Below are 27462 nucleotides of genomic sequence, written 5' to 3' on the forward strand. Positions count from 1 at the left end.
TCTTTCCTCCCCCCTTGTTTCCCTTTTTCTCAATTTTACTTCTCTCCCAATCATCTCCACTCTCCCTCCACATCGTCATCGGTCACAGATTACTTACCCTCTGATTTCAGCTTCTCTGCCATTTAGCCATTTACGCCTTCTATTCTCTCTATGGCCTGCCATTAGCACCACTTAGTGACAAAAACAAGGGGAAAGGCTATGACTCATCTTTCATTCCCTCACCCTTCAATATAAATATCCCCCACTTTCTATGCCTTTTAGCTTTGACAAAGGGTCATCTAGACTCAAAACGTCAGCTCTTTTGTCTCCTTACAGATGCTGCCAGACCTGCTGAAATTTTCCAGCATTTTCTCTTTTGCCCTCTTCATGTGTCCTCTTACTTTCTACTAATGAGAATAGTTTTTTCCTCGTCTTTCTTCCTTATCCAGACCCTTCATGACTTTGTACACCTCCATCAAATCCCCGCTCAACCTTCTCTTTCCCAAGGGAGACAGTCCCAACCTCTGCAGCTTATCTGCATAACTGACGTTTTTCACCTCTGGAACCACTTATATGAATATTTTCTGCACTCTCCAATGCCTCCACACCTTTCAAAGTGTGATGCCCAGAAAGGGAATAGGGATAGCCCAGGAAATTACCGACCGGTGAGTCTAACCTCAGTGGTTGGTAAGCTGATGGAGAAGATCCTGAGGGACAAGATTTATGAGCATTTAGAGAGGTTTAGTATGCTCAAGAATACTCAGAATGGCTTTGTCAAAGGCAGATCGTGCCTCATGAGCCTGGTGGAGTTCTTCGAAAATGTGACTAAACACATTGACGAAGGGAAAGCGGTAAATATGGTTTATATGGATTTTAGCAAGGCGTTCGATAAGGTCCCCCATGCAAGGCTTCTAGAAAAAGTGAGAGGGCATGGGATCCAAGGGGCTGCTGCCCTGTGGATCCAGAACTGGCTTGCCCAAAGGAGGCAGAGAGTGTGTATAGATGGGTCTTTTTCTAATCGGAGGTCAGTCACCAGTGATGTGCCTCAGGGATCTGTTCTGGGACCCTTGCTGTTTGTCATTTTCATAAATGACCTGGAGGGATGGGTTGGTAAGTTTGCCGATGACACGAAGGTTGCTGGGGTTGTGGATAGTCTGGAGGCATGTCAGAAGTTACAGAGGGACATAGATAGGATGCAAGACTGGGCGGAGAAGTGGCAGATGGACTTCAACCCAGATAAATGTGTAGTGGTCTATTTTGGCAGGTCGAATGGGATGAAGGAGTACAATATAAAGGGAAAGACTCTTAGTACGGTAGAGGATCAGAAGGACCTTGGGGTCCGGGTCCATAGGACTCTAAAATCGGCCCCGCAGGTGGAGGAGTGGTTAAGAAGGCGTATGGTGTGCTGGCCTTTATCAATCGAGGGATTGAGTTTAGGAGTCCAGGGATAATGATGCAGCTATATAAGACCCTCGTCAGACCCCACTTGGAGTACTGTGCTCAGTTCTGGTCGCCTCATTACAGGAAGGATGTGGAAAAGATTGAAAGGGTGCAGAGGAGATTTACAAGGATGTTGCCTGGATTGAGTGGCATGCCTTATGAGGATAGGCTGAAGGAGCTCGGTCTTTTCTCCTTGGAGAGACGAGGGATGAGAGGAGACCTAATAGAGGTATATAAGATGTTGAGAGGCATAGATCGGGTGGACTCTCAGAGGCTTTTTCCCAGGGTGGAAATGGCTGCTACGAGAGGACACAGGTTTAAGGTGCTGGGGGGTAGGTACAGAGGAAATGTTAGGGGGAAGTTTTTCACACAGAGGGTGGTGGGCGAGTGGAATCGGCTGCCATCAGTGGTGGTGGAGGCAAACTCAATAGGGTCTTTTAAGAGACTCCTGGATGAGTATATGGGACTTAATAGGATGGAGGGTTATAGGTAGGCCTAAAAGGTAGAGATATGTTCGGCACAACTTGCGGGGCCGAAGAGCCTGTTTTGTGCTGTAGTTTTCTATGTTTCTAACTGGACACCATACTTCAGTTGAGACTGAACCAATGTTTTCTACACGTTTAACATAACCTCCTTGCTTTTGCACTCTATACTTCTTATTAATAAAGTCTGGGATACTATTTGCTTTATTAGCCATTCTCTCAACTTGTCATACTACCTTCCTTTACTTATGCACATAAATACCCAGGTCCCTCTGATCTTGCATCCACTTTAGAATTGCCCTTAATTGTCTCTCCACATTCTTCCTACCAAAATGAATCACTTAATACTTCTCTGCATTAAATTTCACCTGGTACTTGTCCAACAATTCCACCAATCTGTCCATGCGCTTTGAAGTCTTACACTATCCTTTCAGTTCACAGTGCTCCCAAATTTCATATAATCATGTTTTGAAATTGAGCCATGTACACCATCGTCAAAGTCATTAGTGTGTGTGCCTGAAAGAACAGGTGCGAACACAAAAGTATGGGGAACTCCACTACAAATCATCTTCCAGTCTGAAAAATGTCCATTAACTGCTACTGTCCATTTCCTGTCACTCGGCCAATTTTGTATCCGTGTGTCTACTGCTCCTTTTATTCCATGAGCTACAACTTTTCTCAAGTCTGTTGTGTGGCACTTAATCAAATGTCTTTTGGAAGTCCATGTGCACCACATCAACAGCTTTACCCACATCACTCTCTGTTACCTCATCAAAAATCTCCAGCAACTTGTTAAACATGAGTTGCCCGTAACAAGTCCATGCTGACTTTCCTTAATTAACCTGCATTCGCCTACGCGACTATTAGTTTTGCTTCAAATTACTGTTTAGTGGTGCTTCCCCACCACCAAGGTTAAATTAACTGGCCTATAGTAGCTAGGTTAATCTTTACATTGTTTTTAAACAAGAGTGTAACATTTACAAATTCATTAGTCCTCTGGCACAATCCTTGAGCCTAAGGAAGACTGGAAAATCAAGTCCAGTGCGTCTGCAATTTCTACTTTCATTTCCCTCAGTATCTTTGGATATCATCCTGGTGCCTTATCAAGTTTAAGTAGACGGTCTACCCAATTCCACTTTATCAATTTCAAACCTTTCAAGTGTTTGAATTACCTCCTCTTTCACCATGACACACAAGATAAATTGGACAATTCAAAACTCAATACTATATTGTTTCAAATGAAGTAGGGAAAGCCCTACACTGCAGTAAAAATGGGCAAACTCGCAAACGAGCTCACTATTGCTAAGCTCGCAAACAATCTTATACAATTCCCTTGTCAATGGCAATCCACAAGAATTCAGAAGTAATCTGTACAGTTCCACCCAATGGTAATATTTTTGAAGGGGTGAGCTTGAAATATCTGGACAAGAATTTTGCATTTACATGCAGATTCATGGTACCTGTGTTACTTTTCCCAAAGAAAGAATATATAATGCATCATTGATATCATGCACAATATTTATAAAAGCAACCTTTAATTTCATTTTAAAATGAGTTTCACTGTACCTTTGATCTGTTCCAACTCCAGGACAGAATGCATTAAACAAGGTAGCCGATTGCAACGTAATAGGGCATCAACAAATACCATTCGACAGGACTCCGGTAAAGAGTTTACAGGACATTACCTGGTGGCGTTGGCCTTCTGGACATGTTCTTACATTGCACAGAACTGGTTTTTACAGAGACACAGGAGGGCGATCTTGAACAATCACTAGTTACCCTGCTTGATTCCTGGTAAAACACAAATCAGAAAGTACAGGAAGAAAACTCAACATTAGAATTTAATCGGAACATATGAACATGTAATACCCAAAAGATAAATTGCCCCGAGATAGACAACTACAATAAAAGTCAAATATCTAAAAAATATAATATGGGTAGCAATCATAGAAACTGTTCAATACTTTTAGTACTGTTGTATTATGCAAGATGGTCACTAGTGTCAAATGTGCAAATCATGAAGAGAAAATCCAAATCATTCTGTGGTTCAATCACCAATATGAAAGCCTGTTCTGCGACAATGCATTTAAAATTCAAGAAATTTGACTAATTCCATCACCATATCTAAACAGATATGGCAAAGTTGTATGATAATTGATAGATTTTAAAACTAAATCCATCATCTATTATATGGTGATTGTTGACTAAGTGACAAAATCCACTGGACCATCAAATTGGCATTTGTATCAGGCTTGAACTGGTCATTTTAAACTTCTCAAAGTTTCAGTAATTTCTAAATCACTTTGATCAAGCCTATAAAATTAATGTTAATTCAACTTCTGTATTTCCAGAACCTGTTCAGTCAGTTCATTGTCACTGAGGAGAACGGGCCAACATCACTTGCTACTCGCTTGAGGGAAGCAACATGTTTCTCCCAAACCAACAAGTGTCCTGAAAATAAACACTACTGAAAGAAACATAATCCAGCCCACCACTTGCTAGATTAGTTAGCTTACCTTATAGGGACTCATTTTCACAAATTCGTTTGATGTCCCTGGGGGACACGAAACATTACAGCAAATCAAATTTAAGCATTCCACAGCAGAGAAAAACACAATACATATATTTAAGCTTAATTTTAGGACTACCTTGAGCTCCTCTATACTCAAACTTAACTCGCTACATTATCTATGCTCCCAACTTTGGATTCACAGCGCAATCACCGATAGAAAGTGTTATGGCAAGGACGGGGCTTTAATTTTATCATTAATTTCTTCTCTCACCGCTCTTACATGAACAGAAAGATTGTTTAATTTGCTTCCCACTTTATAACCAGTGGCTTATTTCCCAAACCCCTCAGTTTTTGAGAAATCCAATTTTCTAGTAATAACCCCACAGCAAACATGAGTTAGGAGGAACTCGAGGGTTGGTTTATTTACACACCCAAAATGCAAAAAGAGGGCTCACATCATTCCCCTTGCATTTAAATAATAGAGATGGATAGAGAAAGTGACTTAAAGTACAAAAACCACAGGAAAAAAAAATTGGTTCACACAGGCTCCAAAGTCTAGAATCAAAGTCCAATAAACTCTTCCTTCACGGAAGTCGGGGGACTAAAACCCAATGTCATATAATTCCGGTGTTGACTTCATCTGATGAGATAGGTATGCTGAGATGAATTAGTCTTGTAGGTGAAGTTCCAGCAGAAGCAGTATAGATGGGGCCAGTGTCAAACTGGCCCCAAGCTTCTTCGGTGTGGTCTGCTAGTCAGATGTGAACAGCAGACTGGGCTTTTCAGTGCAGCAAGGCTTGTTCCACAAGCCAGAGGTCCATGTCACATGACTGCTACCTCTCTACCATCTTTGACAAAGGATTCCAAAAACTTAAATATTTCAGCCATTAGCCGTTGAAAGGAAAGTTGCAGGGCCTTTGTTTTAGCAGACAATCCATCTCCTTCTGGTTAGCAGGTGGTCTTTTTACAGCTCTCCAGTCCACAGGGGTCAGAGGCTACTCAGATAACAAAATGGGAGTTTTCCTAAAACTGCCCAGTGGCTTCTTTTGTTCAGGGGTCACAGGACAGACACAGTTTCAGTCATTTTAATGGTCTTTGTTCAGTTTCAAAAATTTAACAAATAACAATGAGCATACCTATCTATATATTATAAAAATGTACAGCGTGAGGTCTTAGTCCTTCAAAAAAGCTCGAAATTAATTCAACAGAAGACTTAAAGTAATTGGATAAATTACTGAAGGAGAGAAAATACAGGGAAATAGAGAAAGAATAGGGAAGGAATAGGTCTCTAAGCTGATTGCTTTTTCAAAGAGCTGATGCAAACTTGACTGGTTCAATGATCTTCTGTGCTGCACTATTCTAGGATTCTAACACTTCAACATACTGAAAGCACATTTGCTTATTCAATTCAGATTGTAGCGAACAAAAAGGAGAATGGCTTAAAAAATACCTTTTCTTGCCAAATGTGTTCCCTACCCTCAATTTATTGACTCTTGAGTTACACATCTGTGCGCACTGCCTAGTTTCCAAATCAATAATTCACATACAAACTTTGACTGAGACTTTGATCTTGAGAGCATCACAGCTGAAACCAATCCTACACTTGCCCGATATTCATATATGCACACTTCTAGCGAATAGAAACTGGATGAATTACCAACAAGAACTCCCGTCCTTCCTGATTTTCTTGTCCCTTTCTCAAGGGACTAGCAGCAGGGGAAAATGGTTATATCATCCCAGCTGAGATCACTAAAAGCTGAACCTGCAACTTTGCATGCATGGTTCAACTACATGAAGAATGGGGGGGATCTTTTGGAAATATATGATGAAGGGAATAGATAAGGTAGAAGCAGGGAGGTTGCTTCCATTGGCAGGTAAACTAGAACTAGGGGCCATAGCCTCAAAATAAGAGGGAGCAGATTTAGGACTGAGTTGAGGAAGAACCTTTTCACCAAAGTTGTGAATCTGTGGAATTCCTTGCCCAGTGAAGCAGTTGAGGCTACTTCTGAATGTGTTTAAGGCAAAGGTAGATAGATTTTTGAACAGTAAAGGAATTAAGGGTTATGGTGAGTGGGCGGCAAGTGGAGCTGAGTCCATAAAAAGATCAACCATGATCTTATTGAATGGCGGAGCAGGCTTGAGGGGCCAGATGGCCTACTCCTGCTCCTAGTTCTTATGTACATTGTAAGGAAGCCAATTTCAACTATTCACTCAACAAAACTGCAGCATTATGGCACATTTTATCTCAGGCATAGATCATCTGCAAACAGCTGCGCACCACAGTAGAATCACAGAGATCCAATCAATTTGCAAGACCTCAAAATAACCTTTTGGTTCCAGCTATTTTTTTCCCTAGATTAAGTGCACATTTAAATAAAATGAAGTCCATGATATGTACACACACAACTAAATGTCTGAGGATTTGTTGAGAGCTTGCGCACACCAATGGGAGAGACACTACGCCAGTGGGAAAGAGACTGCAGCCGGAGTGAGATTCAGACAGAGTGAGTGTATCAAAAATTTGGAGCCGAGTGGGAATTTGGTGTGGGGGGGGGGGGGGGGGGGAAAGAGGTGCTCACCTTCGGGAGGAGTGGAGAGGCGGGCCTGCAAGGGAGACTCGAGGACAAGAAAGAAGTAGAAAGAAATCAAACCGTGACATCACAGCCAGCAGGTAAGTGATTGGCTGGTGACTGGTAAGTATTTTCCTTTTCTTTTTTCCCTTGCCATTGTAGTTCTTGTTTTAAGTTAACTTAAGGGTTAATTCATGGCAGGAGATCCTAGACCCGTCACATGCTCCTCGTGCAAAGTGGAAATTCAGGGACCGTTCTGTCCCTAGCTCCTTCACCTGTAAGAAGTGTGTCCAACTGCAACTCCTGCGAGACAGCTTGACAGCTCTGGAGCTGCAGATGGATTCACCTTTGAGCATCCATGATGCTGAGGAAGTCATGGGTAGCATGTTCAGTGACTCGGTCACACCACAGATAAAAATTACTGAGGGAGATAGGGAATGGGTGGCCACCAGACAGAAGAGTTGGAAGGCAGTGCAGGGGTCTCCTGTTGTCATCTCCCTCCAAAACAGAAATACCGTTTTGGATATTGTTGGGGGAGATGGCTCACCCAACAATAAGGCGGTAGCCACCAGGTTCACGGCACTATGGCTGGCCCTGCTGCACAGAAGGGCAGGAAAAAGAGTGGCGGAGATGGTAGTGATAGAGGATTCAATTGTAAGGGGAATAGACAGACACTTCTGTGGATGCAAACAAGACTCCAGGATGGTGTGTTGCCTCCCTGGTGCAAGGGTCATGGATGTCTCAGAGCAGCTGCAGCGCATTCTGGAGAGGGAGGATGTTGGTGCATGTGGGCACCAACGATATAGGTAAAAAAACAGGATGAGGTCCTACCAGCTGAATTTAGGTAGTTAGGAATTAAACTAAGTAGGACTTCAAAGGTAGTAATTTCAGGATTGCTACCAGTGCCACATGCTAGACAGAGTAGGAATGTCAGGATAGCTAAGACGAATACATGGCTTGAGGGATGGTGCAAGAGGGAGGGATTCAAATTCCTGGGACATTGGAGCTGGTTTTGGGGGAGGTGGGACCAGTAGAAATTGGATGATCTGCACCTGGGCAGGACTGGAACCAATGTCTTAACGGGAGGGTTTGCTCGTGCCGTTGGGGAGGGTTTAAACTAATGTGGCAGGGGGATGGGAAGTCAGAGGGAAGTAGGGTGGGGACAGAAACAAAAGGCAGTAAGATGAAAAGTGGAAGGCAGAGAAACTAAAGACAAAAATCAAAAAGGGCCATAGCACAGAGACTATGGAGAACTCAGTGAATCGGTGCAGTAAGACTTAAAGAAATAAAACAAGGAGAGTGTATAAAACATGACAGGACAGATCGTTTGAGGTGTGATTGCTTTAACACAAGGAGCATGACAGGTAAGGTGGATGAACTTAAAGCTTGGATTACTACATGGAACTATGACGTTGTGGCAACTACGGAGACTTGGATGAAAGAAGGGCACGACTGGCAGCTTAGCATTCCAGGTTTTAGATGCTTCAGGTGAGACAGAGGGGGTGGCAGAAGAGGTGGGGGTGTTGCTTTACTGATTAGAGAAAATGTCACAGCTAAACAGAGGGAGGACACCTTGGTGGGATCCTGCAATGAGGCCATATGGGTAGAACTCAGGAACAAGAGCGGTGCAATCACAGTTGGAGTTGTACTACAGACCTCCCAACAGCTAGCGTGAAGTGGAAGAACTGATATGTTAGCAAATTTTGGGAAGGTGTAAAAACAATAGGGTTGTTGTGATGGGTGATTTTAACTTCCCCAACATAGACTGGGATTCTTTAGAGGGGCTTGGACAGGGCAGAGTTTGTTCAGTGTATCCAAGAGTGCTTCTTGAGGCAATATGGAGACAGTTCAACTCGGGAAGGGGCTATCTTAGAACTCGTTCTGGGAAACGTGTCTGGGCAGGTGACTGATGTCTCAGTGGGGGACCATTTGGGAACAGTGATCATAATTCTACAAGTTTCAAGATACTTGCAGAAAAGGATCAAAGTAGTCCCAGAGTGAAAGTACTAAACTGGGGGAAGGCTAACTATGACAGCATTAGGCAGGAGCGAGGGAAATGTAGACTGGGGTGGTTGTTTGTGGCTAAATGTACATCCGATATGGGGAGTCTTTTAAAAGTCAGTTATTAACAATTCAGGACAAGTATGTCCCTGTAAAAATGAAAGAAAAAGATGGCAAGATTTGGGAACCCTGGGTGACGAGAGAGATTGTGAGATCAATGAAAAAGGAGGTGGCATACATAAATTTCAGGAAATTGAAAATGGATAGGGCTCTTGAGGAATATAAAGATAGCAGGAAAGAGCTTAAACAGGGACTTAGGAAGGCAAAAAGGGGCCATGAAATGTCCTTGGCAGGCAGGATTAAGGAGCATCCTTCTGCGTATATGAGGAAGAGGGTAGGTAAGGGAAGGGTAGTCCACTCAAGGACAGTGGAGGGAATGCGTGTGTGGAGCCAGATGAGGTGGGTGAGGTCCTGAATGAGTACTTTGCATCAGTATTCATAAAGGAGAATGATGTGGTGGTGAATGGAGAAGAGGATGCTGACATTCTAGGACATGTTGAGATAAAAAGGGAGGTGGTATTGGAGGTTTTGAAAAACATTAAGGTGGACAAGTCCCCAGAGCCAGCTCGGGTCTATCCCAGAATACGGAGAGAGGCAAGGGAAGAAATTGCTGAGGCCTTGGAAAAAATCTTTGTATCCTCTTTAGTCACGGGCAAGGCACCAGAGGACTGGAGTGTAGCTAACATTGTTCCTCTGTTTAACAAGAGCAGAGGAGACAATCTGGGAAATTACAGGCCTGTGAGCCTTACATTAGTGATGGGGAAATTATTGGAGAAGATTCTTAGGGACAGGATGCACTCACATCCGGAAGAGAATAGGCTTATTAGCGATAGACAGCATGGTTTTGTGAAGGGGATGTCAGGTCTCTAAAACTTGATTGAGTTCTTTGAGGAAGTGACAAGAAAAATTGACCAGAGTAGGGCAGTGGATGTTGTATACATGGACTTTAGTAAAGCCTTCAGTAAGGTTCCCCATGGCAGGCTGATACAGAAGGTGAAGTTACATGAGGTCCAAGCTGAGCTGGTAAGAATGACACAAAACTGGCTTGGGCATAGAAAGCTGAGAGTAGGAGTGGAAGGGTACTTTCCTAACTGGAGGTCTGTGACAAGTGGTGTTCCAGAAGGATCAGTGCTGGGACCTCTGTATATATGTATGTAATGATTTGGAGGAAAACGTAGGTAGTCTGATTAGTAAATTTGCAGATGATGCAAAAATTGGGGGAGCGGATAATGAGGATTGTCAGAGGATACAGCAGCATATAAATCGGCCTGAGATCTGGGCTGAAAGATGGCAAATGAAATTTAACCCGGACAAATGTGCGGTGATGCGATTTGGAAGGTCTACCGCAGAGGGAAAGTATACAGTAAATGGTAGAGCCCTTAGAAATATTAGCATACAGAGGCATCTAGGCATGCAGATCCACAGTTCCCTGAAGGTGGCAACTCAGGCAGACAAGATGGTCAAGAAGACGCATCGGTTGGGGCATTGAGTATAGGAATTGGAAAATCATGTTGCAGCTGCATAAGACTTTGGTTAGGCCGCATTTGGAGTATTGTGTATAATTCTGATCACCACACTACCGAAAGGATGTTGATCTATTGGAAAGGAGGCAAAAAAGATTTACCAGGATGTTGCCTGGTTTGGAAGATATAGACTATGAAGAAAGACTCACCTGATGAAGGAGCAGCGCTCCGAAAGTTCATAATACCAAATAGACATGTTCGACTTTAACCTGGTGTTTTAAGAAAGACTGAACAAACTTGGATTGTTTTCATTGGCGCATTGGCGGATGAGAGGGGACTTGATAGAGGTTTATAAGATCATGACAGGCTTGGCTAGAGTGGACAGTCAAGAATCTTTTTCCCAGGGTCAAAAGATCAATTACTTGGGGGCATAGGTTGAGAATGAGGGGGGAAAATTTGAGAGAGATCTAAGGGGCAAGTTTTTCACAGAGGGTGGTGAATGCCTGGAATGCACTGACGGAGGAGATGGTGGAAGTAGATTCTGTAACAATGTTCAAGAGGCATCTGGACAAATACACAAATAGGCAGGGAATAGGGGGATATGGACCACGTAGAGGCAAGAAAATATTAGATTAGAGAGGCATCTGTGTTGGCACAGATGTGGTGGGCCGAGGGGCCTGTTCCTGTGCTGTACTGTCTTAGGACATCAAAACAATTTTGTTAATCTACTGAAATTTTTTTTTATAGGCAACTGTCACCAATAATTATTTCTAACAAATCCCATTTGAAATATCATAATGGTTTAATTAAACACCAATAACGAATATTTGCTTATAATAGTTCATTTACACTTCTTTTTTAAAACTTAAATCCTACATACAAAGAATTGTGCCAGTGTCTATAAACACAAATGCTTGTGTGCACCCAATCCAACAATTGTCATTCTTTTCAAGTATAGCCAAGCTCTCACATTTCCTAGGAGTCAAGAGATTTACAGATGAACAAAAATTCATTTCACTTGTTTATGAATATTTGTATGGGAAAATAACTAATTTCTTCACTATTTACACAAAGATAGTTTTTTGTAACCACACCATTTCTTAATTAAGTACCCTCAGGTTCTGGGCTCCTGTAAAAAATTGATTTTTATCTGCAGGTAGTGCTTTTTCACAAATTGATAATGTTGCCAGCATGATTTTTCAATGCCAAATGGGCAACACTCCCACATCGGTTTCAAGAAACCACCTGGTCATCCTGGGATAAATCAGTAAATTAACTCAATAAAATTTCTACATTTTCAGGCATTTAATTCAAGTACATTTTTATGTTCATATTTTCAAACTGCATACATTTCATATTTTAATTCAGGCCTAGCATTAAGGCAACTGCTGTTCCAGTTTCTATCTATGCCTTACCAAAGGAGATGGAAAATTTCTGAGATAGAAAGATTCTTCAATATGAGCTAAATAGCAGCACACAATGTAATGGTACCGCCATCTTGAAACAAATCTGCATGCTCAAACATTTATCTCTAGATTTATACAATAATAAACCAAATTCAATTAAATGATTTCAGTAAATGCAGGAACATTTGCTAATCTTCCAAGAACTTATCAGTGGATTAATATTAATGTAAAATCACAGAATAGAGGTTGTCAAATGCAAGGCAAAACAGTTTGATCCAACCAAGCAGGCTGCACACAAATTGGATCACTGTGATAAATAACTGCAATTGTTAGTATATTATCAACATTACTGTTCCCATTTGGTCCATTTCCTCATATTCATCTCTAGATTCGAGGACTTTCACTTTGAAGACAATTTATGAACACGGAAATGCTGAATAAGGAGTTGTGCAGGCTTCAGGACAAGCCCAACTCCACCACAGTGCTGAGTTTCTTCATAGATAACTTGGTGTTATATGGTGACTTCATGGAGAGAGGATATATGACAGATTTTATAAAAGTGAAAAGGAATTAGGAGAACTGGGCGCAGTGGCTGAAAATCCAACGCTTGGTTTTAAGTGCTGAATTAGCCTCAATATCTGGTGGTCGAGAGAAGGACAGTTCACTAGGCCACCCCCTCTTTTCAAACATTCAAAAATAGATTGCTGGAAAAATGTCCATAAGCAATATATGAGCACCATCACTAAATCCTCCACTATCAACATCCTAGGAGTTACAATTGACAAGAAACTTAACAGGGTGAATCATATAAATACCGTGGCTACAAGAGCAGGTCAGAGGCTGGGAATCCTGCAGGGAGTGGCTTACCTCCCAACTCCAGAAAACATGCCCACCACTTATAAGTCAGAAGTATGATGGAATACTCTTCACTTGCCTGGATAACTGCAGCTCCAGCAACACTGAAGCTTGACACCATCGAGAGCAAAATATCCCACTTGATTGGCACACTTCCAACAAAATATTCACTCCCTCCACCACCAACAAATAGTGGCAGCTATCTACAAGATGCTCACGAAGGCTTCTTTAGTAGCACCGTCCAAACCCATGACCATTATCATCTAGGACAAGGACAGCAGAAACCTGGGAACACCACCACTTGGAGATTCCCCTCCAAGTCACTACCATCCTGACTTGAAAATATATTGCCATTTCTTCACTGTCGCTGGGTCAAAATCCTGAAAACCCCTCACTATTAGCACTGCAGGGTCGACAGCGTTTCAAGACAGTAGCTCACCAACACCTTCCCAAGGGAAACTACAGATGGGCAATAAATGCTGGCCAAGCCAGCAACGTCCACATTCCGTGCATGAATTTTTAAAAAAGAACATGATCAGTGTCAACTGGAATGAAGCTCTGAATCTCCAAACGGCTGAAAGCATTGTTATTTACCAAGGATACCTTCAGATTCTCAGCATTTCCTTTCTTACAGCACACTCAAGTTTCTTATGGGTGTTAGGAAGGCAGGAAAATATTTAATACCCACTGTCACTCACAATGATGAAAGTAATTCATTGCAAGAACAAAATTCACCAAAACTTCCCCCACTCCCCACTCTTTAATCCATCAAGCTGGACATCAGACAGATACAATATTGTAGTAGGTTTTCCCAACTCCATACTTCGAGCACTCTTCTCCCTTCTAATTCCAATATGCATCCATACCTTTGTACATGTGCCATTTGGAGTGGCTGTGCATGGCTGAAGTTGCTGTAGCTGCTGTTGATGAGAATTATTGGATACCAATGTCTGCCTATGCACCTGATGGCAGCAGTGGAGTGCAGAGTGGTGATACTTTTCTGTTGGTAACCTTTGCGGATTGGAGACACCATCTCCTTCTGCCATTGTTCTTACTGAGTCATCAGTCACCTCTTCATGTGCCTGACATTCACCTTGTCCCACCTGGAACAACAACAAAACATGTACTTTCAAATATTCATTTATTACCAGAGTTTAGTGATTGTAGGGAGAAAATCATAAAGTAGAATAAAAACATTATTGTTGCAAAGCAAGAGTGATCCAGTGACAGACACAGAGAAAAGGCGATAGTGTGTGTTCAGGAATCCACAGTGGCAGAGTGGTGCTGCCTCACAGCGCCAGGGACCTGGGTTCAATTCCTGGCTTGAGTCACTGTCTGTGCGGAGTCTGCACATTCTCCCCGTGTCTGCACGGAGTTCCTCCGGGTGCTCCGGTTTCCTCCCACAGTCCGAAAGACATGTTGGTTAGGTGCATTGGCTATGCTAAATTCTTCCTCCGTATACCCAAACAAGCGCCGGAGTGTGGCGACTAGGGGATTTTCACAGTAACTTCACTGTAGTGTTAATGTGAGCCTATTTGTGACACTAATAAATAAACTTTTAACTGTAAGAATCGTAAGCTCTCTGATAAGAATGGCTACATGGCCATTGGGGATAGTTGTTGACTGACTAGTCAGTTACAGAACTCCATAAACTGATCAGAAGACGGAGTTTCAGGAACTCATTTGCTTAATGTGGTTTCTGTCTGTCTGAGATTGTATGTACTGTGCGTTACGAACTCAACTGATAATTCTGGACAAGTCAGGTCCAGTAAACGTCAATTTGAAAACCCATTTGTTAGAGTGAGAGTTAAATCATCCTTAATCACATATCCTTAAGTAAAAACAGAACACCATGTAGAATCATGGAACGGTTACAGTACAAGGGGCAGCCATTCAGCTGGCCAGCCCTCTGCAATAGCAACTCACCTAGTCCCATTTCCTCTCTTCAAATAATCAATTATCTTTTGAATGCACAACTGAATCTGCCTCCACTGCAGTCTCAGGCTGTGCATTCCAGATCCTAACACCTCACTGCATAAAACAGTTTTCCCTCATGCCACTGTTACCTTTTTTGTTCATCATTAAATCAATGCCCTCTGGTCCACAACGTTTCCACCAATGGGAACAGTTTCTCCCAATCTATTCTGTCTAGACCCCTCATAACTTTGAATATCTCCATTGAATCTTCTCTCAATCTTCTCCAAGAACAGATTTAGCCTTACAAGTGGAACTGAAATTTCTCATTCCTGGAACCAATCTGGTCCATCTTTTCTACACCCTCTCTAGTACCTTCACATCTTTCAGTATGGTGCGCTGAAATGGATACTATACTTTGGTTAAGGCTGAACCAATGTTTTATACAGGTTTTTCATAACTTCTTTGCTTCTGTATTCTTATGCTTCTATTTATAAAGCTCAAGGTCCTATCCATCTGCTCCTCAATCCCTTTAGAATTGTATCCTTAATTTTATATTGACTCTCCTAATTATTCTTACTAAAATGTATCACTTGATATTTCTCGGCATTAAATTTAATCTGTCATTTGGCCACCCATTCCACCAACCTGTCCTTTTGAAGTTGATCATGATCTTCCTCAAAGTTCACAACTACTTCGAAGTTTTGTGTCATCAACAAATTTTAAAAATGTGCTCTGTACACACAAGTCTAGGTTATTAATACACAGCAAGCAGGGATCCTAAAACAATGATTAGCACGGCTGCCTCTCAGCACCAGGGACCCAGGTTCAATTCTAGCCATGGGTGACTGTGTGCAGTTTGCACATTCTCCCCGCGTCTATGTGGGTTTTCTCTGGGTGCTCCGGTTTCCTCCCACAGTCCAAAGACGCGTAGGTTAGGTGGATTGGCCATGCTACATTGCTCCTTAGTGTCCCCATGATGTGTAGGTTAGGGTGATTTGCAGGGTAATTACTTGGGGTTACAGGGATAGAGCCTGGGTAAAATGCTCTGTCGGAGAGTCGTGCAGACAGAATGGGTCGAATGACCTCCTGCACTGTAGGGATTCTATGATTAAAACCAACACCAGGGGAACTCTGCTATAAACCTTCCTTTAGTCTGTAAAGCAATGGTTCACCACTACTTTACTCAGCCAATTTCACATCCATGTTACTATTCAATCCCACGAGCTCTAACTTTGTTCACAAGCCTGTCATGTGGCAATTTCAGAAACCTTTTGGAAGTTCATATACATCTATCAACTACATTATCCACACCCATCTGCTTTGTTATGGCATCAAAAAACTCAATCTATTAAACATGATTTTCCCTTAACAAATTTGTTCAATTAACTCACATTTGCCGAAGTCCCGAATTACCTTTTCTAAAAGCTTTCCCAAAGTTAAACTGACCAGTCTGTAGTTTCTGGGCTTATCCTTGCACACTTTTTTGAAAAATGATGTAACATTTGCAATTCTCCAGTCCTCTGACACCACACCTGTCTCTAATGAAGACTGGAAAATTATGACCAGTGTCCACACAATGCCCACTCTTGCTTACCTAATTTTGACTTAGATGCATCTCATACAGTTCTGTGTCTTATCAATTTAAAATCAGCCAGCTTAATAAATCCTCCATCAATTCTGAACCCATTAATTATTTCAGCTATCTCTTCTTTCACTATGACTTAGAATCATACAATGTAGAAGAAGCCCTTCAAGTCTGCACCGACACATGAGCAACACTTGACCTCCCACCTAATCCCATTTTCCAGCACTTGGCCCATAGCCTTGAATATTATGACATGCCAAGTGCTCTTGCAGATACTTTTTAAAGGATGTGAGACAACTCACTTCTGCCACCCTCCCTGGCAGTGAACTCCAGATTGTCACCATCCTCTGGGTAAAATTTTTTTCCCTCACATCCCCCTAAACCTCCTGCCCCTCACCTTGAACCTGTCTCTCCTCGTGACTGACCCTTCAACTAAGGGGAACAGCTGCTCAACAGACTTAAAAACAACATCTTGGTTCTTGGAAAAGGCAGATGCAAAATACTCATTTAGTACCTCAGATGTGTAAATCCCCTCTTAGGTCGATAATCAGCAACACTTTTCTTTTCGCCACTCTTTTACTGTATTACAGTTAATGCAAACACTCCTGCTTTAAAAGCGTTTTACAATTAGCTCCTTCAGTAGTCAGCTAGCTCCCTTGATGAGATTAACATTGTAGAAAATAAAAATATTTCAATCAGCAGACTAAGGGTGGATGTTAATTTTCTAATTATTTAGGAGGATTACTGATCACAATGTTCCTTTGTTCTCTACAATAATTAATTGTCTCCTCTCCTCAGTCAACTTCATGCCCAGTCTATTTCTGTAGAAACATTTAGTTTTGCAGACCATCCCCACCTGCTACAAATTTATATTAACTAAATGCACCCAGTTGGAATGACTAATCCTAGGTACACTGGCTGGCTACCTGCAAATCAGAGACATGGAGCCCCACACAGTCATTTGACAACATTAGGAAAAGCAAATGGCTGAATGAGGAACATTCTGCAACAGACAAGATCCAAAATATGACAAGCCATATCCAAAAGACAACCCATTGACATGATCAAATTCCAACATATACATTGAAGGACACATGGTTTAAAAATCAAAAGAAAATACTCCATAACAGCTGCTAAAAATCATTATCCACAGTATAGCCACATACCATGTAAGATTATAGTTCAAATAGCGTACATTGCCTGGAGGCATGCCAATGCTTCTCTCGATCTTTAGATCTAAATCCCACCATGGCAGCTGATGGAATTTAAATTCAGTTAATAAATCTGGAATTGAAAGCCAGTCACAATATTGGTGACCACAAAACTATAATTGATTGTCGTAAAGACCCATCTGGTTCACTAATGTCCCTTAGGGAAGGAAATCTGCCGTTCTTACCTGGTCTGGCCTATATGTGACTCCAGACCCAAAGCAATGTGGTTGACTTTTAACTGCCCTCTGAATTGGCCTAGCAAGCCACTCATTCAAAGCGCAATTAGGGATGGGCAACAAATGCTGACCTTGCCAGCGACACCCACATCCTGTGAAAGAATAAAGGATAAAATCTTTAGATAAAAATTTTAGATGGGAATCTGTAGGTTAGTCTGAATCAAGCCAAAGCAACAATGCTGCCAATCAGCACAATCATCAACTTATTCTGAATAACTGGTCAGGTTTATTCAAAAAATTAATATTGCAGATTAATTCATTATTTGAGTTCAGGGGACTTTTCAGCCTCTAGTCCCATTAGTTTTCCCAGCACTTTTTCCTCTAGGTGTCATGATTGCTTTAAGTTCTATTTTACCTCTTGATTTTCTACTATACGCGGGATGCTTTTTGTGTCTTCTATTGTGTATTCAGATACGAAATACTTGTTTAAAGTCTCTGCCATTTCCTTTTGGTGGGGCAAGACATACAGCAAAACTCAGCAAACTGCAACAAACAGAATCTGAGTGAAACTACAGCAAAGCCTTCGATTAATGTAGTGACATCTTCAGCAAATGCAGGGTGGAGTTGCGCAATATAAGTTGATTAAATATGGTCACAAACGCAGAACAGATCCTCACCAAATTTAATTGCGGTCCCAGGCAAGGCCCCCAAATTTATTACGATCCGATTAGGGAAAAGGAAATTAAAAAGTAGACAAAATTTGAAACCCAGTTACTTCCTGAAAGAATAAGGCACCAAGATTCCACAGTTTTAAACAAAGGAACTTTTAGTATACAAAAACTCAGCAAACAGTCAATGCTAGTTTGTTTTGCTATCTAGTGCTCTAACATCTTGAATTAACAGGAGGTAAACATTAAGTAACAAGTAAGCTGGTCGAACACACCACAAACTGTACTTTAAATGGCAAGCACAATTTTCTCAGCAACCAACCCAGATGTCAGCCATCAGCACGAGTTGCAAAATTTCTTTTAAACTCTGTCTTCCTTACAAGGGAGTAAATTTTCTGGGCTCATCCACCACGGGAATAGTCGTGGGTGGGACAGAAAATCTGACAGTCTATTGAAAGGTTTGTTGACCTTGGGTGGGAATTTCCGGTCTCAGGGCAGGTGGGACTGGAAAATCCCGCCCAAGGAATTTCAGCTCCTCTGCTTCAAAGAGCTAAACTGATCCTCTACTGACAGCAACTCAACTCTACCATGGTTTCCATGAGTATAATTCTCCCTAATATTCCAGATCTCTCTCAACTCTGTTCCCAGGTCCAGCCTTCTTGGTCTTTTTCAGTTAAGATGACCTGCTACTGAGACTGTGCCCCATTTTGTTGGCCAGGCTGCACTCCAGAACATAAGCACAAGCACAGTACCAGCTCCAGAGCCACAAGTGACTCCAACCCTCACAGCTGCATGGAGCCAACCCTCCTCCACCTACTTTCGAAGGGCTGCTGTTCACTCTGCCTGTCTCCCAATGGGAATCCACCCATCTCGAGGCAGGACCAAATACATCAACTCTTGGTATATTCTGTGTCTTAAATATCACAATCATAAGTCAATCAAAGGTCTTAAGGGCTAACTTACAAAATCACAGACAAAAAAGACCCAAAAACACAAATTCCCTCACTGTTATTTGTCATTTATATTAATGATTTGGATGAGAATATAGGAGCCATGGTTAGTAAGTTTGCAGATGACACCAAGATTGGTGGCATAGTGGACAGTGAAGTAAGTTATCTCTGATTGCAACGGGATCTTGATCAATTGGGCTAGTGGGCTGACGAATGGCAGATGGAGTTTAATTTAGATAAATACAAGGTGACACATTTTGGTAGACTGAACCAGGGCAAGGCTTACTCAGTTAATGGTAGGGCATTGGGGAGAACAAAGAGATCTAGGGATACATGTTCATTGCTCCTTGAAAGTGGAGTCACAGGTGGACAGAGTATGAAAAAGGCATTCAGCATGCTTGGTTTCATTGGTCAGAACATTGAATTCAGGAGTTGGAATGTCTTGTTGAAGTTGTACAAGACATTGGTAAGGCTACACTTGGAATACTGTGTACAGTTCTGGTAACCCTATTATAGAAAGGTTATTAAATTAGGAAGAGTGCAGAAAAAATTTACTAGGGTGCTATGGAGACTTGATGGTTAAGGAGAGGCTGGATAGACTGGGACTTTTTTCTCTGGAGCATAGAAGGCTGAGTGAGGGATGATCTTATAGAGGTCCATAAAATAATGAGGGGCACAGATCAGCTAGATAGTCAATATCTTTTCTCAAAGGTAGGGGAGTCGAAAACTAGAGGACATAGGTTTAAGGTGAGAGGGGAGAGATACAAAAAGGGTCCAGAGGGGCAATGCTTTCAGAGGGTGGTGAGTGTCTGAAACAAGTTGCCAGAGGTAGTAGTAGAGGCGGGTACAGTTTTGTCTTTTAAAAAACATTTAGACAGTTACATGGGTAAGATGGGTATAGAGGGATATGGGCCAAACATGGGCAATTGGGATTAGTTTAGGGATTTAAAAAATAAGGGCGGCATGGACAAGTTGGGCCAAAGGGCCTGTTTCCTTGCTATAAACCTCTATGACTCTAAATAAATTTAATCTAAATCAACTACATAATGACATAGATCATGGCAGAATGGGGCAGGTGCCATTTAATAGTAGGGGTTTGAGCTGATGAATTCCTGGCAGAGGAGTTAGAGAATGACAATATAGATCTAATGATAGAATTCTAAATGGCATGCTGGGACAAAGGGATTTGGTGATTCATGTGCATGGATGTTTGAAGGCAGTAGATCACATTGAGAGAGTAGTTAGAGAAGGATGCGAGATCTTGGGTTTCATAAATATAGGCTTAAGTACAAGAGAAGGAAGCAATGTTGCATCGTTATAAAGCTCTAACTAGGCCACACCTAGAGTATTGCAACCTGTTCTGGTGACTACATTTCAGGGAGGATGCGAGGAGCCTCGAGGCTGCAGAGGAGATTTAACAGAATGGTTTTAGGGATGAGCGAATTTAGCTACAAGACAAGGCTGGGGAAGCTGGGTTGTTCTCCTTGAAGCAAATGGAGGTGGAGGGGAATTCTGATAGAGATGTACCAGGTTATGACTGGTTTGGCTAAGGAGGATGGGATCTGCAGTAGAAAAATCCACAGATTCACTACCCTCGAGAGAAAAAAATTCCTCATCATCTCTGTCTTAAATGGACAATCCCTTACTCTGAGATTATGTCCTCTGGTCTTAGAGACTCCCACAAGAGGAAACAACCTCTCAGTATCTAACACGTCAAGTCCCTGGAGAATCGTACATGTCTCAATAAGGTCACCTCTCATTCTTCTAAACTCCAGTAAGTGCAGGCCCAACCTACTTAACCTCTCCTCGTGAGAAAATCCCTTCATACCTGGATTCACTTAGGTTGATCCCATAGAGGGCTGTAGAGGCTGAGCTGTCAGGTGTGTTCAAGGCTAAGATAGAGATTTTTAATTGGTAAAGAAATCAAGGATAAGGCGGCAGTGTCGAGTTGATGATTATCGTATCAGATCAGTTATGATCTCATTGAATGGTAGAGTAGACTCGATGAGCTGAATGGCCTACTTCTACTCTTACATCTTACGGTCTAATGGACAAAAAAGTTCTTATTAGCTGACGGTACAAAGTTTTAAGTAATTAGCACCTTGATACTGGGTTTAAGGGCATGGGGAAGGATGCTACTGTTGGACTGGCTTTCTTGAGACCGGATTTGGAGGATCCTGTGAAGACACGGCTGGTGTGATTACTCCAGTACTTTGAGGAGCCTGATAGAAGTTGTCCTAGTCTCTGAAGGATACCACGGCCTTATTCTCGGATTTGAAATCCTAATCCTCAAATACTCTTTTTGTCTGAATGCTGAGCTGGCAAAGACAGAATATGACATTCACATGCCTCACATCAGATTGTTGAAGCAACTACTCTAATCTGAATTTGGCCATGGCAGGAGACAAAGGAAGATAGTGAAACACTTTGGGGATATGCACAAAGCATCCTTCAAGAGATCAAATATATCTGCCGATCCATGGGCAAGCCTGGCTTTTATTTTAAATTCGTTCATGGGGACGTGGCTGGACCAGCATTTACTGCCAATCCCAAACTGTCCTTGAGCTGAGGTACTTGCTAAGAGTCAATCACATCGTTGTGGGTCTGGTGTCACATCAAGGCAAGGACATGAGTGAACCAGATCGGTTTTTAATGACAATCAACACTGGTTCATGGTAGGTTTTAATTGCAGATTTTTACTGAATTCAAAGTTCACCATCTGATATGGTGGGATTCAAACCCCAGTCCCCAGAGCATTATCCTGGATCTCTGGATTACAAACTCTGTCACATGTAGGGAAGATGGTGTGTGAAATGTTGGGTAGATAGGTTGAATGGAGGCTTGTGCATTTCCTCTGATGCCTCAAGTCCCACTCTGTGTGGTCTTGGTGTTAAGCTGCTTTTCCAAATGAGCCTTGCCTATTTTGGTCAGTCACAAGGGGAGACGTAGGGGTATTGCCGCTGGACAAGCTGGACAAGATTACATTTCACATTATCCAGGCCTCTAGCGTTTTGGACAGTTTTAACATTAGATCTTCAGCCTCATAAAAAACACACCATCGCAAACATTAAATAAAAATTCAAAACACTTTCTCCTTACAGACAGGTGCTTAGAGGCATTAAGTACACTTGCTTGCCTGTTTACCTCCTGTTCATAACTGTACTTGTAGAACTACAGAGGAAACAGTGAATGAATGAGATTGACTGGACTGCTCTATAGAGAATGGAGCTGATGAATGGAGCACTGGACTGAATGGCCTCCTTCAGTGTTGCATTAGCTCTATGAACATTTCCACATCAAAATGCAATGGATGGATGATACGAACATATGCGCATTAAATCAATCTAACTTACTGCAGGCATGATTGACATGGTAAGGTGGAGGTGCCCAATTATCCCCATGTGCCACCAATTCAGGCTGCTACCGCATTTACTATGACAAAAGGCCACAGAACACAAAAAAGACAACTTATGCAATACAGAAAACAGAAGAAAACAGGCTTACAATGTTTATAAATACAAGGAATATAAAAGCCTTTTTATTCTATAGAAGCATCAATGAAAGGTATATGCCGAGATTTAATGGAAAACAGATCAGGAAAGACCATGTTATCAGCTTTTTCTGCATAAAGTTAAAAAGGCTTGTTTCAAGCACTTCAAATTATTCAAGAACTGAAGAATTCTAAATCTAACTGTGTTAATAATGGTTCCACTAAATGACTAGCTGCCTCCAAGATGTCACATGGACGGCTGGCGATTTTTATGAATGGAAAGATTATGGTACAAGACATTAGCAAGTTTGAAATTTCAGAATAAAAGGTTAGACGGGACATGGAGATTGATAATTTAATCAAAAAATATTGCTGAAAGAAGACACATCGAAGCTTTTCATCTTGCACTCATCAGGATATTACACAAGAACATTGATACCTTATATTGGTATTCTTACATAGCGCCCTGATGAGTGCAAGACAAAAGCTTCGACATGTCTCTTTTGTCAGCAGTACACAAGATGCAGCCAGTTCTGCAGCAGCAGAATTTTAAAAAAGTATTGATTCGGTTTGCTTTCCAATAGCTATTAAACTGAAATTCAGTTTTAATTACAACAGAAGTCAAAAGTGTTACAGTGTAACAAACATGAAGCCTGATGTTAAGGTCAGCCTGACAGCATTATTATAAGCATCCCATCAGTATTATTAATTTCCAGCTGTTGGATTGATTCCCAGACATGCCATTTGGCACTTCAGACGCAAATTAGTTTATCCTTTATTTTGTCACTTGTTGCACGCACCAGGAGTTCCTGTCATTCAGCTCTCAATTCGGTGCCTGGGTCCTGGTCATTTCTGATATAGAGGGGCTCAGCAGGCTTCTTGCCCACCTTGGTCAGGACAAGTAGTCCCAAGAATTCATACAAACCAACAGACATTTTGCAGCTGCACGAAGACAATCAATACTCAGGTTGTGTATACTAGCATGTACAACCAGTCAAAATACTCCCAACTTGTGCTAGTTTCTGTGTTCCTTACCCTTAACTATTGTTGGCTGCACTCTGCCCTCATGTTACAAGGGTGCAAAGGGCAACATTGTGAGTCAATGATAAAACTTGGTGCTAGGTAGCCAGTTACAATTTTTTACAGGACGTTTTGAAACTTTCTCGTAGACCCCAAATTTAGAAATGCAAAAAAAACATTTCAGAGCACTGATCACAGTAGAATGGATGCAAACAGTACAGGAACAGGCCCTTTGGCCCACCAAGCCTGCGCCAATCACGTTGTCCTATCAAGGCCAACCGCCTGTATCCCTCGATTCGCCGCCTGTTCGTGTGTCTATAGAGATAAGTCTTAAATGTCGCTAATATGTCTGCCTTAACCACCTCACTTGGCAGTGCATTCCAAGCCCCCACCACCCTCTGTAAAAAAAACTTCCCCCGCACATCTCTACTGAAAAGCATTTTATTCATACGTTAGGAACAAAAGGGTTGTTAGGGAAAAAATTGGACCTCTCAGGGACAAAAGTGGGGACTTATGCTTGGAGCCCAAAGAAGTAGGGGAGATCCTAAATGAATACTTTGCGTCGGTATTCACAAAGGAGAGGGATGTGTTGACTGGGAGTGTCTCGGAGGGGAGTGTTGAACCGTTGGAGAAAATCTCCATTACAAAGGAGGAAGTGTTAGGTTTGTTAGAGAATATAAAGACTGACAAATCCCCAGGGCCTGATGGAATCTATCCAAGGCTGCTCAGGGAGACGAGAGGTGAAATCGTTGGGCCTCTGACGCAAATCTTTGTCTCGTCACTGGACACAGGTGAGGTCCCAGAGGATTGGAGGATAGCCAATGTGGTCCCGTTATTTAAGAAGGGTAGGAAGGATAACCCGGGTAATTATAGGCCGGTGAGCTTGACGTCCGTGGTGGGGAAGTTGTTGGAGAAGGTTCTTAGAGATAGGATGTATGCGCATTTAGAAAGGAATAAACTCATTAACGATAGTCAGCATGGTTTTGTGAGAGGGAGGTCATGCCTCACTAACCTGGTGGTGTTTTTTGAAGAAGTGACCAAAATGGTTGACGAAGGAAGGGCCGTGGATGTTGTCTATATGGACTTTAGTAAAGCGTTTGACAAAGTCCCTCATGGTAGGCTAGTGAAAAAGGTTGGATCCCATGGGATAAAGGGGGAGGTGGCTAGATGGGTGGAGAACTGGCTTGGTCATAGAAGACAGAGGGTGGTAGTGGAAGGGTCTTTTTCCGGCTGGAGGCCTGTGACTAGTGGTGTACCGCAAGGGCTCTGTATTGGGACCTCTGCTGTTTGTGATTTATATAAATGATCTGGAAGGAGGAGTAACTGGGGTGATCAGTAAGTTTGCGGATGACACAAAACTGGCAGGACTTGCAGATAGTGAGGAACATTGTCAGAGGCTACAGAAGGATATAGATAGGCTGGAAATTTGGGCAAGGAAATGGCAGATGGAGTTCAATCCTGATAAATGCGAAGTGATGCATTTTGGTGGGAATAATGTAGGGAGGAGCTACACGATAAATGGAAGAACCATAAAGGGTGTAGAGACGCAGAGGGACCTGGGTGTGCAAGTCCACAGATTTTTGAAGGTGACGTCACAGGTGGAGAAGGTGGTGAAGAAGGCATATGGCATGCTTGCCTTTATAGGACGGGGCATAGAGTATAAGAGTTGGGGTCTGATGTTGCAGATGTATAGAACGTTGGTTCGGCCGCATTTGGAATACTGCGTCCAGTTCTGGTCGCCACACTACCAGAAAGACGTGGAGGCTTTGGAGAGAGTACAGAGGAGGTTTACCAGGATGTTGCCTGGTATGGAGGGGCTTGGTTGTGAGGAGAGATTGGGGAAACTGGGGTTGTTCTCCTTGGAAAGACGGAGGATGAGGGGAGACTTAATAGAGGTGTATAAAATTATGAAAGGCATAGATAGGGTGAACGGTGGGAAGCTTTTCCCCGGGTCGGTGGTGACGTTCACGAGGGGTCATAGGTTCAAGGTGAAGGGGGGGAGGTTTAACACAGATATCAGAAGGACATATTTCACACAGAGGGTCGTGGGGGCCTGGAATGTGTTGCCGGGCAAGGTGGTGGAGGCGGACACACTGGGAACGTTTAAGACTTATCTAGACAGCTATATGAACGGAGTGGGAATGGAGGGATACAAAAGAGTGGTATAGTTTGGACCAGGGAGCGGCGCGGGCTAATTGTTCCTTGTTTCTCGTTTCAAGGCTTCATTCTATGATCATCTTGCTGGTGCCAGTACAGAGCGAGACTGCGGATAGTTGGGAACCTGTCTCGGGGGCAGGGAATTCATATGGTGTTTGTGGAAGTGGAAATGACTAGGGTTGGGAAGCATTTCCCGATCAGGGCCATTGTGATCTCCTGGACTCGTTTCGATCGCCTCAGGGGGTCGGAGAGGAATTTCCCAGATTTTTTTCCCCCATATTGGCCCTGGGGTTTTTCACTCTGGGTTTTCGCCTCTCCCTGGAGATCACATGGTCTGGAATGGGGGGGTGGGGGTGAGTTAATAGGTTGTAATGAACAAAGCATCGTAGCTGTGAGGGACAGCTCGGTGGATAGGATTTTGGTATGTAGATAGGCTGGAAAATTGGGCGGGGATCCTGGATTCAGGATTCAATCCTGGACCGGGGAGCGGCGCGGGCTTGGAGGGCCGAAGGGCCTGTTCCTGTGCTGTATTGTTCTTTGTTCTTGAAGCTTTCCCCTCTTACCTTGAACTTGTGCCCCCTTGTAATTGTCATTTCTGCTCTGGGAAAAAAAACTTCCAACTGTCCACCTTATCTATGCCCCTTATAATTTTATAAACTTCAATCAGGTTGCCCCTCAGCTTCCATCTTTCCAGGGAGAACAATCCCAGTTTATTCAATCTCTCCTCATAGCTAATACCCTCCATACCAGACAACATCCTGGTAAACCTTTTCTGTACTCCCTCCAGAGTCTCCATATCCTTCTGGTAGTGTGGCAACCAGAATTGGACACAGTATTCCAAATGTGGCCTCAAAAACGTTTTATCTAACAATAACATAATTTACCAACTTTTATACTCGATGCCCCGACCGATGAAAGGCAAGCATGCCATTTGCTTTCTTCACCACCTTTCTACCTGTGCTGCCATTTTTAAGGATCTGTGGACCCGTACTCCCAGATCTCGCTGTGGTTCTGCCATTTTTTTTATAGCTCCCAGTTGGATCACCTTGCATTTGTCTGGATTAAATTCCATCTGCCATTTCTCCATCCAATTTTCCAGCCTGTCTACATTCTGCTGTATGCTCTGACAATCTTCATCACTATCCGCAACTCCACCAATCTTAGTATCATCCGCAAACTTGTTAACCAGACCAACTATGTTTTCTTCCAAGTCATTTATATATATATTACAAACAACAGAGGTCCCAGTACTGATCCCTGTGGAACACCACTAGTTACCGACCTCCATTCAGAAAAACTCCCTTCCACCGCTACTCTGTCTTCCATGACCAAGCCAGTTCTGAATCCATCTAGCTATCCACGGCCCTTCCCTTGTCAATAACTTTTGTCACCTCCTCAAAAAACTCATCAAATTAGTGAGAAAAGACCTCCATTGTGCAAAACCATGCTGTCTGTCACTAATAAGACCATTCAGTTCCTAATGTGCATAGATCCTACCCCTAAGAATCTTCTCCAACAAT

General features: G+C 42.5%; 1 protein-coding gene across 4 annotated transcripts in view; it reads right to left on the reverse strand.

Moving 5' to 3' along the window:
* fam193b (family with sequence similarity 193 member B) overlaps positions 1 to 27462 on the reverse strand; it is a 73969-nt gene that overhangs the window by 22045 nt on the left and 24462 nt on the right. For 3 of the 4 annotated variants that reach the window (XM_078231175.1, XM_078231177.1, XM_078231174.1), the window contains 2 exons: positions 13635 to 13871; positions 3587 to 3692 (listed from right to left, as the gene is read on the reverse strand). In XM_078231175.1, the coding sequence (XP_078087301.1) occupies positions 3587 to 3692; positions 13635 to 13871 (343 nt within the window). Of the gene's footprint in view, positions 1 to 3586; positions 3693 to 13634; positions 13872 to 17666; positions 17791 to 27462 lie in introns of those variants that run through there. The other variant, XM_078231178.1, reaches the window with a different exon arrangement.

This window comes from Mustelus asterias, chromosome 16 (genome assembly GCF_964213995.1).
Source record: "Mustelus asterias chromosome 16, sMusAst1.hap1.1, whole genome shotgun sequence".
NCBI classification, from domain to species: domain Eukaryota; kingdom Metazoa; phylum Chordata; class Chondrichthyes; order Carcharhiniformes; family Triakidae; genus Mustelus; species Mustelus asterias.